At 40.5% G+C, this 18,121-nt stretch overlaps 1 protein-coding gene across 22 annotated transcripts in view; it reads right to left on the reverse strand.

Annotated features, from left to right (window-relative positions):
- Positions 1–18,121, reverse strand: part of LOC129182291 (receptor-type tyrosine-protein phosphatase delta-like) — a 220,452-nt gene that overhangs the window by 30,780 nt on the left and 171,551 nt on the right. For 5 of the 22 annotated variants that reach the window (XM_054778213.1, XM_054778207.1, XM_054778203.1 and 2 more), the window contains 14 exons: positions 16,380–16,391; positions 15,156–15,425; positions 13,015–13,124; positions 12,582–12,779; positions 11,389–11,514; positions 11,137–11,284; positions 10,886–11,031; positions 10,258–10,402; positions 4,260–4,354; positions 3,484–3,740; positions 2,135–2,228; positions 1,049–1,273; positions 574–734; positions 13–24 (listed from right to left, as the gene is read on the reverse strand). In XM_054778213.1, coding sequence (XP_054634188.1) covers positions 13–24; positions 574–734; positions 1,049–1,273; positions 2,135–2,228; positions 3,484–3,740; positions 4,260–4,354; positions 10,258–10,402; positions 10,886–11,031; positions 11,137–11,284; positions 11,389–11,514; positions 12,582–12,779; positions 13,015–13,124; positions 15,156–15,425; positions 16,380–16,391 — 1,999 coding nt within the window. Of the gene's footprint in view, positions 1–12; positions 25–573; positions 735–1,048; positions 1,274–2,134; positions 2,229–3,483; positions 3,741–4,259; positions 4,355–4,704; positions 5,293–6,697; positions 6,816–7,428; positions 7,456–7,552; positions 7,747–8,643; positions 8,947–10,257; positions 10,403–10,885; positions 11,032–11,136; positions 11,285–11,388; positions 11,515–12,581; positions 12,780–13,014; positions 13,125–15,155; positions 15,426–16,379; positions 16,392–18,121 lie in introns of all 22 variants that reach the window. The other 17 variants (XM_054778196.1, XM_054778209.1, XM_054778194.1 and 14 more) reach the window with 5 other exon arrangements.

Genomic DNA, 18,121 nt, shown 5'->3' on the forward strand with positions numbered 1-18,121 from the left:
GAGGTTGATTACCTGTCAGGTTTGCTGGATTCAGACGGAGACGAGCAAAAAAAAAACAAAAAACAAGACAAGAACATTATTATCTGACCTCACACAGAAACTAAAACCAGATTTTATCATTCTATTCTGCGTTCACTCCTAAAAGAAAATGACCGCATGTATGTTTACATTCCACTGATCTCACCCTTGCACACTCATGAACAAGCCGGTGACTAATGGATCATGAACTTAAGATCATTAGCATCAGGGAAATTTATCTTGCCGTACCGCATCCGCTGCAGCAATTATTCATGTGTTAACAAAGCTATAGCTGGGAGGCCTGATGATTATCATAAATAATGGTAATGTTTTGATAATTGTACTGTATCTACCTCCCATTTGTTTGGCATGATAACCTCTCCCTGTGCAGATTTCAAAGCAGATTACAAGTCCCATTAAACTAAGTCTGATCTGGTATAAGAGAGTTTGAGATGTTAATTGACTCAGTAAAAGCCTCAAGTCAGAGGTTTAGCCTGCTTCAAAGAAAAAGTAGATGGCTAAGAATAGATTTATATTCAATTCCCATGCTCTTACCTTTTAAAAAGAAGGATGGCAATGACAATGCACACGATGAAGATGACAGCCAGTACAGGCCCCACCACCCACAGGAGACCCTCCTCCTCGTCGACAATCGGCTGTGGGTCTACGTCTGATGATGTCACAGGATCGGAATACGGGCTGGTGGAGAACATGGTCTGTGTGGGAGCATGTGGTGTTACTGAGTGTAATAACCACAACTGCATTTGTTCAGGGGCTTTCAAAGTGTGAGGTGCTGTCAAGGGAAGCACTGCAACTTGAAAAAAATCAAGAAAAACAAATTAAATCTGTTTAGCTAATTTCAGTTAAGTCAAAGGCAAAATGGATAGAATTTAGTGACGACAGTGAGAGAATAAATGCCACAGAAAATGAGTTTTTTCAGGGAGTAGGGCTGGACTGTATTATATTCTGAGTGTGTCACACTTCGAAAACCCCTGCGTTTGACAAACATTTAGATATGAACTCTACTCACATTCTCCGAGAGGTCCAGCAGGGCAAGCACAAAGAAGACGTACTCCTGGCCATTCTGCAGCGGACGATTGCGGAAGTCGCCGTAGTTTCGACCATCACCAAGCGTAAACTCCATGGGCAGGGTTTTGAAGTGAGCGCTAACGTAAGACCTGGGATCTGACAGACCAACCTGTCTGCGGATACGGAGGGCTCGGCTCACGCTGGTTCTGTTAATCTCTTTCAGAAGCTGATAGGGAAGAACAGAAACAATGACTGACAGATACAATGACTGACAACAAAAGATCCGATGGCTTACGCAAACCTTTCAAAGCTTCTGACCATAATTTCCACATAAGTATCAGTGATCTCTTTAGAGAGTATGACCAAGGTAAATACGTCTTCATCATCATATTTACCCATCCAGACAGCGGGCATGAAAAGGAATCCCACTCAAATCATTAAGGCCTAATATTGTGAGCCATCTTATCCAATAATCACTATGTCCTTTGATATCAGTTTCATGTCATAACAAACAAAGGAAAATGTAAAAATGTTTGTGTATGAAGTGAACATTGATGGGTAACAAGAAAAAGCAGTTAGAAATTGCATTCCTAAATCAGATTTTTGACAGTAAGCATGTTTAAATTTCCTGCCAAATGTATGGCATAAAATCTCTGCTTGGAGAATATGAATCTGAATCTGAATCTGTTAGAAATTGCGATGGTACAGATTATTTTCCCTTTGACTTGAGTTACTTTGGTACAGTGGATGAACAAAGTCAACACACTGTTGTTAAAAACAACATTTTCCGTCAGTAAACCGCTGCTTCCCAGTGATGGCAGCACTCATGCGGCCTCAGACAGGCTGTAGATGTTGCCGGCTATGGCTGTGAGTCATTTTAAATGCACAGTCAATCTATATTACTATGCAAGCTGTACACTGACTACTCCAGAGTATATCTACGTTTCATTTCTTTGGTGTTGTCCTTTCAGAAGATACTGTAATAAAAATGGTTGCTGAAATGTGAGGGATGTACTCACTTTTGTGAGATATTATACATGGTCCACATGATTTCAAAAGTACAAGTAGTATGGCATGATGCGCTCACCTCATCCAGGTTCATCTGGTCTGGCTCCTCCCAGGGATTCAGGAATTTCCCTCCTCGTTGCTTCTTCAGGGGCACCACAACCACGTAATAACCCCTGCAACACAGCATCCATTGTGTTTATTTTGATAAATAGACAATGAGCTACTCTTCATTTCTTAAAACTGTTATAAACATATTGTTAAATTAATACCCCTCTATCTGTGTCACTCAGTGAAGGCAGAATTTATGCTAGAGCTATAGCACTGGGTCATGTGTACCTAATGAAGTGTCTAAAGTGCCTAAAGCCATGTAGGAGAACAAAAGTAAAAGCATCATTAGAGAAGGAGAATTTGTCATTAGCCAGAAGGCCATTCACACTAAAATGGTCCATGTGTCCCCAGAGCATGACTCACTCCACTGCGTGCTGTTAATAACATAACTTGCATTACATCAGTATGGCAAAATACTGAGGATGAACTGAAAAAGTCGAAATGTTGATGACGTATTTTTGCAATAAAATGAAATGTGCACCTGATTAGTTTGTGCCTCGATCTTTTACTAGGATGGAAGTGTTCTGTTGAATTTGGCTTATTTGAGAATACGGTATTAAAAATAAAAATCATATGACTGTACGTCATTGACTTATTTGATATCTATGTTATGATGCTAGGTGGTTGTCCAAAGTAAATGATAAATTTAGTAGACAACAGAAAGCATTACTCTAAGATCATCGTACAGACTATTCAAATGATTGTAACGAGAGAAGACCGGAGAGACCACTGGTATGCAACAGCTATTATTGTTCCTAAGTTACAACTGTGTTTAGTGATGAGTAATAATTTGATGCTATTCCTCTTTGATTGAAGTTATCAACCTAAGCTGTGCTGCTGTAAATAGCTGAAGTGTGAAATAAAACTCAAGAAAATCTACTTGAGTTGAGTTGATAAAGCATCCATCCTCTGCGATCTTCTTGGCCTTTTCAAGTGCAAGCTGGCCTAAGTCCAAGAGGACAGGAACAGACACTGAAAATAATGAGACCAGAACCCGCCATGGTGGGAGTTACAGTGGAATGACTCATGCTGAAATTTACAGAGGATTTCTAAGGAGTGCATTGGTTCTCTATGTTTATTCTTGGTTTGAAAAAGATTACGAGCTTTGTGCTTTAACCCTGCCTGATGTGGGAGTTTGGAGAACTGAATAGCCTTCAACTCATAAGGAGAAATCCCTCCTGTTTGGACAATGAATGCAGCATGCAAAGGAAGATGGCGGAATTTCCTCAAAGGACCAATAGAGCGCTCCATTTCATTCTGACTTAATTGTAGATGGAAAAGTCTGCACATTTGTTAAAATCACATGTTTGCTTCCCTTACTTGACTTTAGCTGCCGTCTGAACGGATGGAAGCTGCACAGTCACCATGCCGTCAGCATTGGTCTTTCCCACCACGATGGGCTTGGTTTTGAGGATATCCGGAGCAGTGGTGGCTGTGACGCGGTGCTGCAGGCCCCCGGCGCTGTTGGCCCGGTTGGTTAGCAAAAAGGAGTACAGGGTGTCTGGCTGCAAACCAGTGATCAGCTTCTGTGTCTGCTTCCCGTCCACCTCCACAGACTGACCCTTTCCATATAAGATCTGAAAATGGAGCAGATGTTTCAACATGTTTTTGAAGCATTAGGCCAACAAAATAGTATGCAGTACACTGTTTATGCCAAGATTTTATTTTTATCCCCACATTTTTGATTGTTGCAAATCTTGCAACAGGCATATTTTTTGGCTTCAAAGCTTTTCATTCCAGTGAGATTATTTCTACTTTTATACTGCCTTCCATTCGCTTAAGCTTAAGTATCTCGTGCAACTGTCTTGTTGACAGGGTATAAATGTTCAAGGTGAAGAAATTAATCAATCTACTCATGTGGCAACTCCAAAAAATGTGACTAATATGGGTAAATGGTGGCAAGAGTAGTAAAATACGGAGTCTGCCGGGAACATGAAGGCGTTAGCATGAGAGAAATTATTCTCCCAAAGATCATCCCAGTGAAATTTGGTGAGAATCCACACAAAAAATGTAATAATCTCTTTATCAATGTTTATCCCATTTGAACCTAAATTTAGGTCTAGCAGATCTAGGAGAAACCCATTCATCATACTTACAGTGAATGGCTGGGTAGGATTCTTGTCTCGGCTCTCCCAGGACAACAGAACAGAATTCTTCATGGCGGCCTTCACTCTGAAGTTGGCGGCAAAAACTACAGTAAAAAAAAAAGAGATAAACAAACAAATGAAGATTAACTTGATGGTGAACTCCTGTCAGGCAAAATGGCATACCTGGGCACTACTCTCTAGCACATGCCGCCTATTTGCTTGGATCAGCAACCCAGTCAGTGTGACCGGCCAGACCCAAGACACTTACCTTGTTTTGGGAAAAGGATGTTTTGTCTAAGAGTACAGCGACAAGACAATGAAAAAGGACACTTAGGATGTATTCAGATGTGTGTTTGTTTGTGTGCATGTTGGATCTAGGGTCCTATGTCAGGAAGCTTATGTGGTATCCCGACTGATGGAAGATGGCTTGTTAGGCAGTGAGTGTGAGTCCTACCTTGGTCTAGCCGCTGCGTCCTAAACTGGACACCGGGGCTGTATGGACCCTGCCCGACAGCCGTGAATGCGCACACCCTGACATGATACACAGTATCGGCACTCAGACCCTCCAACAAAACACTCGACCCTGGAGTGGGCACCACGACTTCTGAGGCATTCCCCCGACTGTTTACATCCTTGTACAGAACCGAGTACTTCACAATTTTTCCATTTTGCTCAATGAGCGGGACTGATTTCCAAGTCAGTTGAAGGGAGTTGGCAGACATCTCCTCTGAGATTATATTTTCTGGGTAGCCAGTTGGAGCATCTTCAGGGGTGGCAACCTCTTTAACTGCCTCCTCTCCATAGCCCATTTTGTTGCGGGCGGACAGTCTGAACACATAGTTGGCACCCTTGTGGATGTCCTGGGCTGTATAGCGATTCTCCTTGGTGGGGAACTCCACCACCGTAAAGGGAAGAACGTCCAGACGGCCAAACGTGAGGCGATAACCCAGGAGAGGGGTGGGCGGATTGGGTGGTGGGGTCCACTGTAGCATAGCAGTGCCAGAGTCAGTCGCACTCACCATTAGTTTGGGCTTTTCCGGCACTGCAAAAAAAAAAAAAAAAAGCGCATGAAGACAAGCAGGAAATAGCTATGGAGACATCTAAATTGCCAAAGGTGCCACATGTAAAAAAAAAAAAAAGTTTTCTTTTTCAACAATTTTTTGCTTTTTCAACATTGGACAACACTCACAAACAGACAAATAATATATAGACACTACATCTGTATGTATACATACACAGTAATCATATAATATAAAGATACTACATCTGTATGTATACATACACAGTAATCATATAATATATAGATACTACAACTGTATGTATACATACACAGTAATGATATACAGTAATAGAAAGATACTACATCTGTATGTGTACATACACTGTAATCATATAAAATATACAGAGGCAGACAGTTGTAACTATACAATTGACAACATCCCAGGCCAGGCAGGCTTACATAGATGCTCAATGTATGATGAGTGGGGGTAGTGGTCTCAAATGGGTCACAACATACAGTATTTATCATCATTTTCCTCATGAGTCTTTGTTTTTTGAGTCCGTCGTAGTCTGTTCAGTACCCATGGCATATGCACATGCCAACGTACATACCAACATACTTTGACAATTTACTGTATCGTTAGATCAGTCACAGACAGACAAAACCAACATTATTTCAGATCATAGTAAGATATCAATTTTTCTGTTCAATATCAATCTTTTCTTATCTGTGGCGTATCTCAGCGAAAATGTTATTTGTTCCATACTGTAAATATCCTGAATTTTCTTTCTCATTCAAAGATTCTTTTGCTTATCATTTTTTAGTTATTACTTTCTAACTACCAGCCCGTAATATGTGTAATAAATATCCATTCCCTCTTCTGACTATAGCTGGCATATTTCACAAGTATGTAACCTCCTCTCAAAGCTGCTTTTAATTGATACCAATTGGCATTTTTATATGAAAAAAATGGAGAGACTACTGTAGTCTCAATTAACAAATCACGGCAGTGGTGTATTTACTCAGGATTAGGAGCTTGACTCACGACGTTCATTAAGATGTTACCTGTATTGTGTCCACTCGAGTTTGTACTTGCTACACGGCTGGATGACCGTGCTGATGTGTATTTTTTGTTGTATATTTTATTAATTGAACAATTAGCTTATTTTCACTGTGATTGGTTGGTTTGTGTAATATCTTGTGTGTGCTACTTGGGAAGAAAACTGATGTCAAAGTAGTTTGTGTTTTTACGTACTTAAGCAGACTTCACAGCTGACATTTAACAGCCACAATTTGAGGATTTCAAGTACATAAATGTTGCATTTCTCTATTACCTTTTATTATATATAACATGACAACAAAAACAAAATGACAACTGGCTCGAGATGTTAGTTTTTGCTTGTATTTATATTCTAATATTTGCATAAAACAAATGTCTGTAGCTTACATGGCAGTGCGGTGCAGACGCTCACAGGCTTGCTCCGAGCGCCATCTCCCTTGGCGGTGTAAGCTCCCACTGAGACAGAGTAGGAGGTGTCTGCCTTCAAATCTCCAAGAACCGCCTCCTGCAAGACAACACAAAGCGGTCGGTGAGCTGCATCGCTCTACATTGTTGGCCGCTCGACTCTCTAAATGCCAAAAGGTACGACCCTCATAATCACAGCTAAGAATCTACATACAGTGAACTTTTATTATACAGCCACAATATTTCTGTTTATTGCTCACCTCGCTGCATCTAAAACACAGGTAGATATGCAGTACTACGTAAAGCCCAGCACTAGCTTGTTTTAATGACCTTTTTCACAGCAGTCATTTTGACATATTGCAATAAAGTCAGACAGATATAGTCATTAGCAATTCCATTTAAAGTTTAGCCATCCAGATTTGTTTGTTTTTTGCTTTACATGTGTGTTTTTGTCATGTACAGTCTTTGGAATGGTTTTAGAATACATTTCATTGCATGCTAATAGTAGTATAAACATTTCTGTTTTTTATAAATTACAAAAGTGTTTTAATTGAGAAGTACTGATCTCATCCAAAGCCATTGTTATTAAAAACCTGGAGAACACAGAGGTAAAAAGGGAGTAAAATTTGAAGGCCTCACTTAAATTGGAGGATCAATTTTGAACAATTTACATGCTGTGCTTTACAATGATTATAAAATAAATGTTTACTCACGTATTGAGCTGATTGGGCGTATTCCCACTAATTTAGAGAAAAAGGACAGAAAAGCCACAATTCTTAATACAAGAATATAAACCAATGGACTGATATTCAATTGTATTCATATTGGGACTGATACCTGTGAGTCCTCTATGAGGATGTCCTTGATAGAGGGTTGACCCTGAGGCTCGCCGTAGTTCATCCTCACATAGTGGACTTGGTAGCCTCGGATCTGACCGTGCTGCAGCTCTGGGGCTGGAGCTCGCCATTTCACTCTAATGGCTGAAGCGTTCACTGTCTCTGCGTCCACCCCTCGAGGAGGACCACTTGGAACTATAAATGCATTTTGGAATAGAGGTCAAGGGTCACTGGCTGGCACTCAGGTCTCAACGCTAAGCTGGAACTATGTTTTTTTTAATGAAAAATAGCTTGGGGCAGATACAAAAATATACAGAAAAACGTATGTAAAAATGCAACCATCCAAAAAGTCTAAATCTTCAGTAATGTCTGGGGAAAAAAGGTCAAAATAGTAAAAAAAAAAGAAAAATGTGGGTGCTCGAGGAAAAACATGGAGGAAAAAGCAGTGTCGGATAAGAAGCAAATGTAGAGAAAGATAAGAATGGCAGATAGAAAGGGATTTGTCGCCATGGGCAGATAAACAGTGGCAGACAGTCAAAGAGAAAATACTGTTATCAAGAAAAAAAAACCTCTCTTGTGCTGCCAAGAACTACACTTCTCCCCCACAGAACTGGAGAGAGTGTTATTGGTGGAAACACTGGGAATATCAGCCACTAAGTCAAAATATTGCTGAAAATATGACAAAATCAGGCAAACACATTTAGGAAATGTGGTTAAAATACATGAAAAACAGCTGTCTCTGTGTTGGGGAGTTGGAGGGGCAGTTGGAGGTGAGAGAAGGCCAAGGTTCAGCATAAGTTATTGAGGAGTATTGTTATTCTGAGGAAGGGAAATCCCAACATGGGGAGCTGAAAAGCAGTAAAAAGGGGATAAAAACAGCAGCATGGGAAAAAGGCTTGCTGCATACGGGTAGAAAGTGGTGGGGAAGAAAAGGGAGTTTTTCCAGTTGTGGTGGTTGCAAAGGGATAAAGGAGAGGTTCTTAAAGTCATGGTGTAGTTAGTTAGTGAAGGGTGCTCTGAGCTCATTAGTCGTATCAGTGGGATAGCCATTGATAGTGGGGCAGCGCATCCTAAGATTGTTTGCAAACATACCATCTTCCTCGGTGCGGATAATCAGCTGTAAACTCTCTGGTCCGTCGCCGGCTTCCGTCTGCGCCCGCACCGTTATTCCATACTCAGTCCATTTCTCTAGGTTTTCCAAGAGATACGGAGAACTTTCCGGAGGAATGTCGTCAATTCTTTTGGATGTTTTGTTGCCCCCCGTAGTGGAGTACTGGATGGTGTATCCCGTAATGATGCCATTCTGAAACTCCACAGGAGGTGGTGCCCAACTTACCAGGATGCTGGTAGAAGTGGGGCTGGTGCATGTTATGTCCTGGGGAGGTGCTGAAGGAACTGATTGGCCAGTTTTCAGGAGAGTTGTATTGGGGTAAGTGTGAGTAGGTGGTGGTGTGTGCAAGTTGTGTGCAAGTTGTTATTTGGTGGGTGCAGAGGGGTGAGGAATGGGGATGGAATGGAGCAGACGAAAGACAGAACAGAAGACAAAGAAACAAAATGAAAACAAAACACTGGAGAACAGAAGCTATCAAGAAAAAATGGCCCTTGACTAGAAAGCAAGATGACTGAACAAAGATACTTAATGATGGGTGTTGACTTCTGTTTGATTGAATGCTTGACGGATGAAAAGAAAGAATGACTTAAGAGACGCAACACAGAATACACCGACTAAAGCTTAAAACACACAAACATACCTGCCTCCATACCTCAAGTCTGAGCTCTCGATCCATGATAGAGATCACATCTCCAGCTACAAACCTCTCGCTTCTACCCATGCTTCTACTCAATCTCTTACAGACCTCACATTGATAGCCAACAATGAAAGATATGACTGCCAATCATGATTGAATGTGGCGAACGTTTGTTGAAATATCAACTCTGAGGTCAATGTAAGACTGGTTGGCCCATTTGTAACAATGCAAACTGTTTTTCATTGCTGTCTGTTTGGGTTGCGTAGCTTATGATAAAAAAATAAATAAAACAGCAACAAAAATACAATCAATTGCCCAAACTGTGGAACCTTGAAAGTTGAATGCCACACCATTTGGAGATTTTCTGGAAAGATATTCCTCAAAAGTCAAACAATCAATCAATCAAGGCTTCAGCTCAGTGAACTTCACACTTTTTTATTTTTTTTTTATGCCACTATAATAGAGCATCATTAATAGCAATTAAGAAAAATGTGATAACCATAGAATCAGAAATTGAATTCACTGCAAGCGTTGGGAGGCTCAGTATAGTACAAGCCATACTATTGATAAAATATCAATTTCATCAATTTTTGTTTTATTATGAAGTGATTAACTTGAATGTTGTCATACTTGTACAGTTAATAAAGGTTTTATGATGTCTCCAGTTTGGAACAAATCAGTTTCGTTTACTGTACATTATTCCCATGGGATATCAAGGGGAGAGTCAACGAGCTTAACCAAACAGATTGTGTCCGGCTTTGGAGGTTTCACTGTAACTTTGCAAAGTATGTAGTATTGTCGTATAACTTATTTAAAATTTTACTTGGATACAACGGATATCGGTTCAGCTTTGCATTGGTTTACCATTTAATCTCATCAGCATTTTTGCATTGTCCAAATACAGCCCAACTCTTTTCACTCTCTCCATTCACACTATTGAACATGAAACTGGACTTACGTGTCTGAGGCGTGTCAATGGACACTTCGTTGGTATATGCACCAATTCCATGTTTGCTCCTGGCAGCCAGTTGGAAAGTGTAGGCTGAGAAAGGCTTCAGGTTCTTCAACAGGTAGGAGGTGGTTGGCTCAAAGTTCACTTTCTTCTGCAGAGATATTAAAATAACATGACATTAATGATGATGGATGCTCAAGACTTAATAGCTATCAATAACCGTCCCGCCATGCATTTTCATGATGCTTGTCCTAATTAGCGTCACAGGTGAGCTGGAGTCTTTCCTAGCTGACTTTGGTTAAGCCCTGGACTGGTCAACGGTCACTGACAGGGCACAGATAGACAAACAACCATTCACACTCACATTCACACCTATTGATAATCATGGCGACTTGACTTAATCTAACATGCGTGTTATTGCTATATAGGACGAAGCCGGAGTACACGGGAAAACCCCACGCAAGCAGTAGCAGAATACTAATATGCAAACTCCACAGACGGGTTAACCGCTAGGCCACTGCGAAGACCCATATCAATAACTATAATACAAATTCTACTCAATAATACCATGAACCAACTTTGCACTGTTCATCCCTCCTTCATTCACGAACAAACCCTCTCATCTTGTCCTTACCTCCTCTGTATCATCTGCTCGTCGATAAACCAGTTCATATCCTGTGATCTGGTTGTCAGGGCCACCCTGGGGTGGCGCCACCCACGACAACAGGATGCTCGTCTCTGATTTGGCCTCCCCTTTGAATTCTGAAGGCTGGGATGGAACTGGAGAGTTTTAGAGAATTGTGATTATTGAAAACAATGTATTACGTATACAGTATTTCCTTTGTATTTACACACTGTGACATTATTCAATCTGTGGTGTTTTACCCCCAGTCTTGGCTATAATCTGCAGGTCCTGGGAAAGAGGACCGTCTCCTACTGAGGTGAAGGCCAGCACCCTGATGTAGTATGTCTTGTTAGGAGTCAAACCCTGAATGGTAATGAAGTTGGCACTGCGCACCATCTGCTTCTCCCACTGCATCGCACCAATATAGGAGGCAACATGTGAACCCAAGCATTAGACATGTAAACATCTTGTTAATCATCAGCCAACTCTATGTACTGTATATCAACACACACCTGGTTGACTGGCAACGTGTTGTCAGAGGTGTAGTAGACTCTGTAGCCCACCACCTGCCCATTTGGTTCCTCTGGCTCGTCCCAGTGGATGATTGCTGTTGTGGTGCTCAGCATGCGACCTCTGACCTGCAGATGAGTCATATTTTGTTGCATTCTGAGTTTACTGTTACTACTATATTATGTAGTACAAGTAAATTACAGGCACATGGACAAAAGTGTTAGGAAACTTTGCCTGTACATTTTGAAAGATTTTCTTTTTTGTTGATTTGTCAAGATGAGCCGATTGAAGTTCTTTGACACCAAACTCAACAAACCATGCTTTTATAGCCCATGCTTTGTGCAAAACCGGAAGCACAGAATTGGCCAAAACATATTGTACAGCTTATGATAAAAATGCGAGTTTAAAATAAAAATTAGTTTTTTTTATTTTAAACTCGTATTGGTTCTTGAATATTTCTTAGCTACCTTTTGAGTGGTAAGTTGCTGTGTGATGATTTTAGCATTTTTTTTTTATAAGATGACACCTGGAGTCAGACTGTTATATTGAGTAATGACCGCCTACAATTTCTAATGGGTTGACAAGCTCGTCCTGAGTTTTTTCATAGCTCATGATTGCCTCCTGTCCAAGATCTACCTGGTCCTCACGGACTCATGCGGGCCACAATATGCCATTTTATGACGTGTACAAATCTGTTTTTCTCTCTAAATTTAGTGGGTGCGGCCTAAACACCGGTGCGTCTTATACACCGGAAATTACGGCAATGAAATACCAGTGAGGAAAGATTAACTAGATAGAAATGGTAGTAGATAACCACAGTTTATCCCACCGGGTATCCTCTAATTGTTTATGATAATGTATATTTATATGTAAAATAAACTATGGGTTCAAATAATTAAGGCCAGCTCAAATAAAATTTGAACGAGACCTTTAGTACAGTATATGTCATTTTTTGGCCCTGTTGAGCTCTGTTACAAATACACAAATTTAAAATGTGATCCAAATACTGTATAACTGTTCAACTGTTTTGAGCAAACCAAAAAATGGGAGGACTATGAATTCAGTGTATCCCCATGGTTCATGTAGCATCAAATCTTCCTACCTCCAGGCCACAACAAAATATATAATACTGCTAATACAATTACATTTATGATGCCTTACAAGTTCCTTTCAAAACTAAGGGTATTGCCCTTACTTGTCGGGGAGGCGAGGAGGGTGCCTGCTCCGCTGTGCGAGCCTCCACCACTTCGCTGGAGGGGCCTTGGCCAATGGTGTTAACAGCTGCCACTCGGAAGTCGTAATGGGAGTAAGGGCTCAGGCCGCCCACACTGTAGCGGGTGGTGGCGATGCCATCAATCTCTTTATAGGGGTCCTCTGAGCCCTTGGACCGATGCTGGTGCAAGAGACCGTGCATCAAGATATAAGACACAATAATGCACCAACATTAAACCAACATACGGCGTGATTTATGACAAAAGATGAAGATGGAGCATTTGGTCAAATAAATGTCAACAGAGCACGCTTTCTACAGTAAATGATAAATTAAGCGTTTTTTAATATAAATATTGTCACTGGCAATATGACTATGTAACTCACTTGCTGTGTGTTTTTGTGCGCCTGCCATTTACCTGAATGATGTAATAAGAGACGGGCTCAGGGTTGCCAGAGTCCCAGGTGAGAGTGATGCTTGTTGCAGTTCTCTCAGTCACCACTGGGGTCCCAGGAGCCTTTGGGAGAGCTGAAACAAGACAAAATAATACAAATTGAACATAAATACAGTCAGTCGCCTCAGTAATAATACGTTGTAAGGCATTCATTGAAAAACTGTAGTCAAAAGTAGTTCTGGCAGTGACTTAAATTGTATGTTTCACTAACTTTGCTGCGTCAGCATTAAAAAAGGGGTAGTAAAGATTTTTAATAAAATACACTCAAAAATATAAACACAACGTATAAATGCAGTTTTGTTTTTGATACTGTTTTTCATGAGATGAACAAAGATGTAAAACGTTTTCTACGTACACAAAAGGCTTACGTCTTTCTAATATTGTTCACACATCTGTCTTAATCTGTGTTCGTGAGCATTCATCATTCATGATTCATAATCTATCCCACTCACAGGTGTGGCCTATCAAGATGCTGATGAGGCAGCATGATTATTGCATGTGTGCCTTAGGTTGGCTACAAGAAAAGGCCACTCTAAAAATGTACATTTAAAACTGCATTAAGGGTGGCCGGGGGGGTCTGAAAATCAGCCAGTATCTGCTGTGACCCCCCATTTGCCTCAAATACCGTATACACCGTTCCACAGCATCCCAAACATGCTCAATGGGTGACATGTAGGGTGAGTATGGTGGCCATGCAAGTACTGGGATGTTTTCACATTCCAGGAATCGTGTACAGATCATTACAACATGGAGTCATGCATTATCATGATGCAACATGAGGTGACGCTTGTGAATGAATGCCACAACAATGGGCCTCAAGCTCTCGTCACAGTATCTGTGCATTCAAAATGCTATCAATACAGTAAAATGCACCTGTGTTGTAGATGAAGTGATCCATGGTGGCAGTAGACAACAAACACAGGTGCATTTTGACGATAGCGAGTATGTTTGGGATGCTCTGGATCGCTGTATAAAGTATTTGAGGCAAATGGTGGTCACACCAGATACTGACTGGTTTTCTGACTCCCCCAATACAGTTAAACTGCGCATTTTGGAGTGGCCTTTTATTATGGCCAACCTAAGGCACACCTGTGCAATAATCATGCTGCCTCATCAGCATCTTGATATACCACACCTGTGAGGAGGATAGATTATGAATCATGAATGATGAATGCTCACTAACACAGATTTTAGACAGATTTGTGAACAATATTTGAGAGAGATAGGCCTTTTGTGTATATAGAAAAAGGTTTACATCTTTGAATTCAGTTCATGAAAAATTGAAGCAAAAACAAGCATTATGTTAATATTTTTGTTGGGTGTATGTGCATGTATGTGTATGTGTTTTTAATGCTGACCCTTCTTCAGAACTAATAGAACAGCTCATTAAAAGAATATAGCAATGTGAATAAAACTGATTCTGAAACTGAAAAGCTAGTGAAAGACAAAGCTTGACTCACTGTGGAACATTGGCGAAAAACATTTGACGCAGAAAATTATTTTATTGTATTTTTTGTTCTAAATGTAATTTCTTTCTAAATTAAATTAGCCTACTGCATTTTAAAAAATTGTGTTTGTGCCAATTTTTGAAAAATGTTACTCATTTTATTATGTATGTAATAATGATACAGTATATCAGTCGGCTGCTAGTAATGATATACCGATATACTTTTATGTCATTATAGTTATTCATGTTAGATTAATGTTTAATCATTTTATTATAGCGTGTGTAACCATTGCATTCAACATTAAGTACCATTAAGTTCGCAAAAATGGGCTAAAGAAAAAAAGTGAAGAATATTTTTACAGCCGTCTTTGTTTTTTTAAAAAACAATTTAGCTTTTTTCATTTTATTCTGAGGATAACAGTGGATGATTTTCTGAGCTTTATTATGTTATTTCTCATGCACAACCTTATTTTATTTCAGGACTTCGTTCCTTGTGTTTTTGCTGAAAATGTTATTTTTAGAGTATACCCTGCTACATATAAAAGATACTTGTAATTGAATGGAGGACTCATTCGTGTCAAGATCAAACACTCTTCTTCTCACTTCAGCTCTCTCTGCTCAGCCAGAACCTTCCTTTTCCATACGCTGATCAACTTACCTTTAACAATAATCTGTGCCACTGCTTCAATAACGCCCAGCGTCGACATGGCAACGCAGGTGTAGTTGTTAGACTGGCGTACATCCGTCAGCTCGAGAACGTTGCGGCCGATGGGCATGTCGTCCTCGGGGGTGAGGTCCTCCGCTCCGAGCATCCACTTCACGTAAGGCATGGGGGAGCCCACTGCCACGCAGGTGATGTTGACATTCCCCCCTGGCATGATCTCGCTGTCCGCCGGGGGAATGGAGAACCGAGGGGGTACGCGGCGGACTGGAGTGGGTGGCAGCAAACGCAGGAAAGCAGGAGAAGAAGCAATATTAGAATTTTATGACTGTTGCTTGGTAAAGTGCATTCAGATGAAGTTCCATGGCATACAGAAACCAACAGCAAATGTTCAGTCAGGTACAGCAAGTCATCACATGGCCACATGTGATTTATTCATGATGTTTATAGGTTAGAACAGAAATATATTACGCATGGAACCAGAAATGACACCACACACAAAAACAAAGCACAGCAACCACATGTTCACTCAAAGGAAAAAAACGCAATAGAATTGATGAAATGTTCATGAAGAGCAAACCTTAAACAGACACACCAACTCAAATGGTGGCTTATCTGACAAAAACAAACACTCAATCGAGCAGGGGTGTCCAAAGAGTGGCCTGAGATAAAATCAAACACGTCTGACATTAGAAAATTAAATACAGGTTCATGCTCTTTGGTGATTTTTCCTCTTTTGTCTGATTTCGGACTGCAAATCAATGCATAGTTCGGGAGATATCAGTGGATTAACTGCTTTTTCTTTGACTTTTTTATGGCACTTACTGCACCAAACAATTGCACCAACTGACAAGTTAAGCACCCAAGATACATGTGCTCACATAAATTGACACATACACGAGTGTGTCAAAAAGGTAATTCAGTTTCAATAAAATAATAATCATAATCATAATAATAATCACAATAATATTAAACAATAGAAATACAAAGAAAACAATTTCAAGGCGGTTTCTTTGTCACCCATAAGTTTATTTATTTGCTTAGCCTATCTTGACCCACACTGGATTGATTTGAGTGTGTTTAATCAATTAAGATGTGAAGAATATCCAAGTGTCCTCCGAACCCGTAAATTTTTTTTGTATGCAGCCCTCAATGGAAAAAGTTTGGACACCCCTGCATTGGAGAAACTCAATGGAGTCACACTGTCTTGACAGTACCAACCTTCTCGCAGCTCTGCAGAGGGAGTAAGGACAAGTGCGGGGGCAGCATACGGTAGAGGAGTGGGGTGTAAAGACGAGGAAAATGGCCGATATCAGAGAGGAGACAGGGAGAGAAAACACGTTAGACAAAGGAGCGTGGCAAGGCCGAAAGAGACGCAAGGGAGAACTCAAGAGAAGAAGACAAAGAAGGGAAAAAAACAGAAGCTGTGGATGGCCAGCGTGTCGGCCAAAGCCCGTCACAGCCCGTCAAACACTCACTGAGCGGCACCGCAACATTTTAGTGAGCCTGCAAGCACTAGACACACATCACTGACTTTGCGTATATACATGTATTTCTAAATGTATGACATTTATGTGTGCTTATAATTGTGCATCGGTGGCGTGTTTGTTTCTAATCCTCCAGAGCAAAGTTCCAATCACACTCTTGAAATGCAACAGAGCAAAAGGCTTAAGAATAAAAGCGTCTTCAAGACTCAAACACTGCGGGTGAACATGCGCCCGAGGAGGTGAGAAGCCTGTCAGAAATTGGGGGAGAAACACAAGTCCTAACTAGACAATGATTTGTTGTCTGTTTTTGAGGTCTAAAGGCTAAGAAGGGAGGGCAGAGAGATTAATAGCCTCAGTAAAAAATCTCAGCCCTGCCTCAACTCTCTGGAAACAAGACCCTTGTTTTGAAAGCCCTCTCTTGGCTTGGCAGTTATAACCAGGTTAAAGAGCATAGTTTTATTTACTTGCATTGGTGCAACTTTCAAATATAATTCCATGTAATTTAGTTTTTTTCGACAAATACATACATACTTAAAATATGTTATACAGAACAAATATACACTACAAAATATATACAGTGATTAACGCATTTACAGTATTCGTCCATCTGTCATAACTCTGTCAACAAACACTAAAAAAATCTTTCCATACTAAAACAAAAAATGTCATGTTATTTATTTGGCAAATAAACACTGACACGACTAAATACAGTCGTCCCTCGCCACTTTGTGGTTCAAACATCGCTCCCTCACTCTATCGTGTTTTTTCAGAAATTAATTAAAGATAAACAATCGCTGTTTTGTGGTTGACTATGGCCTATTATTAGTCAAAATATATTGAAATTCAAGTCATACGTAGTATTCTACACAGGTCACAAGGTGTCAGTAATGTTGCACTGATGAGACAGTACATTACCTTAAGTTGCACTGCATGGAGTTAGCCATGGATGCAGAGTGAAAAAAAGTCCTTCCATTCCGTGTGGAAGTGTTAGGTTTTTGGCTTCGTACTTTATCCTTTCTTCAGTTTAGAACAAATAAATTGGAGGCTGACTAGCTTGTTATGCTTAAATTGGCGGCCTTCCCTTGAGGTCCTGTAGCCTGCGCGTAAGCGTTGCGCAATGTGGTGTAAACATAGCAGTATGTACTGTATGATGTACCGTATGTGTTTGCCAGATGCATGTCAGCCTGGCTGCCCTGTATATCAGTCAAGTGACAAACATCATAGTGAGGATGGATGGCAGACTAACATCAATCTTTATTGTAATGCCATGCTATTGACCCACATTACGTTCGAGATACTACATCAACAAGGAACTTTACTAATGCTAATGTGTGAGTTATTGTGTTTTACTATTGCTTATCATGTCAACTACATTAGGTAATACGAGAGTACTGGTAACTATAGGGGTGTTATTTCACGTCTACAGGGCTCTAATAATGGTAAAAACAATATTTAGAAGGCCATAAACAGGTTTCC

Source organism: Dunckerocampus dactyliophorus, chromosome 6 (genome assembly GCF_027744805.1).
Source record: "Dunckerocampus dactyliophorus isolate RoL2022-P2 chromosome 6, RoL_Ddac_1.1, whole genome shotgun sequence".
Taxonomy (NCBI): domain Eukaryota; kingdom Metazoa; phylum Chordata; class Actinopteri; order Syngnathiformes; family Syngnathidae; genus Dunckerocampus; species Dunckerocampus dactyliophorus.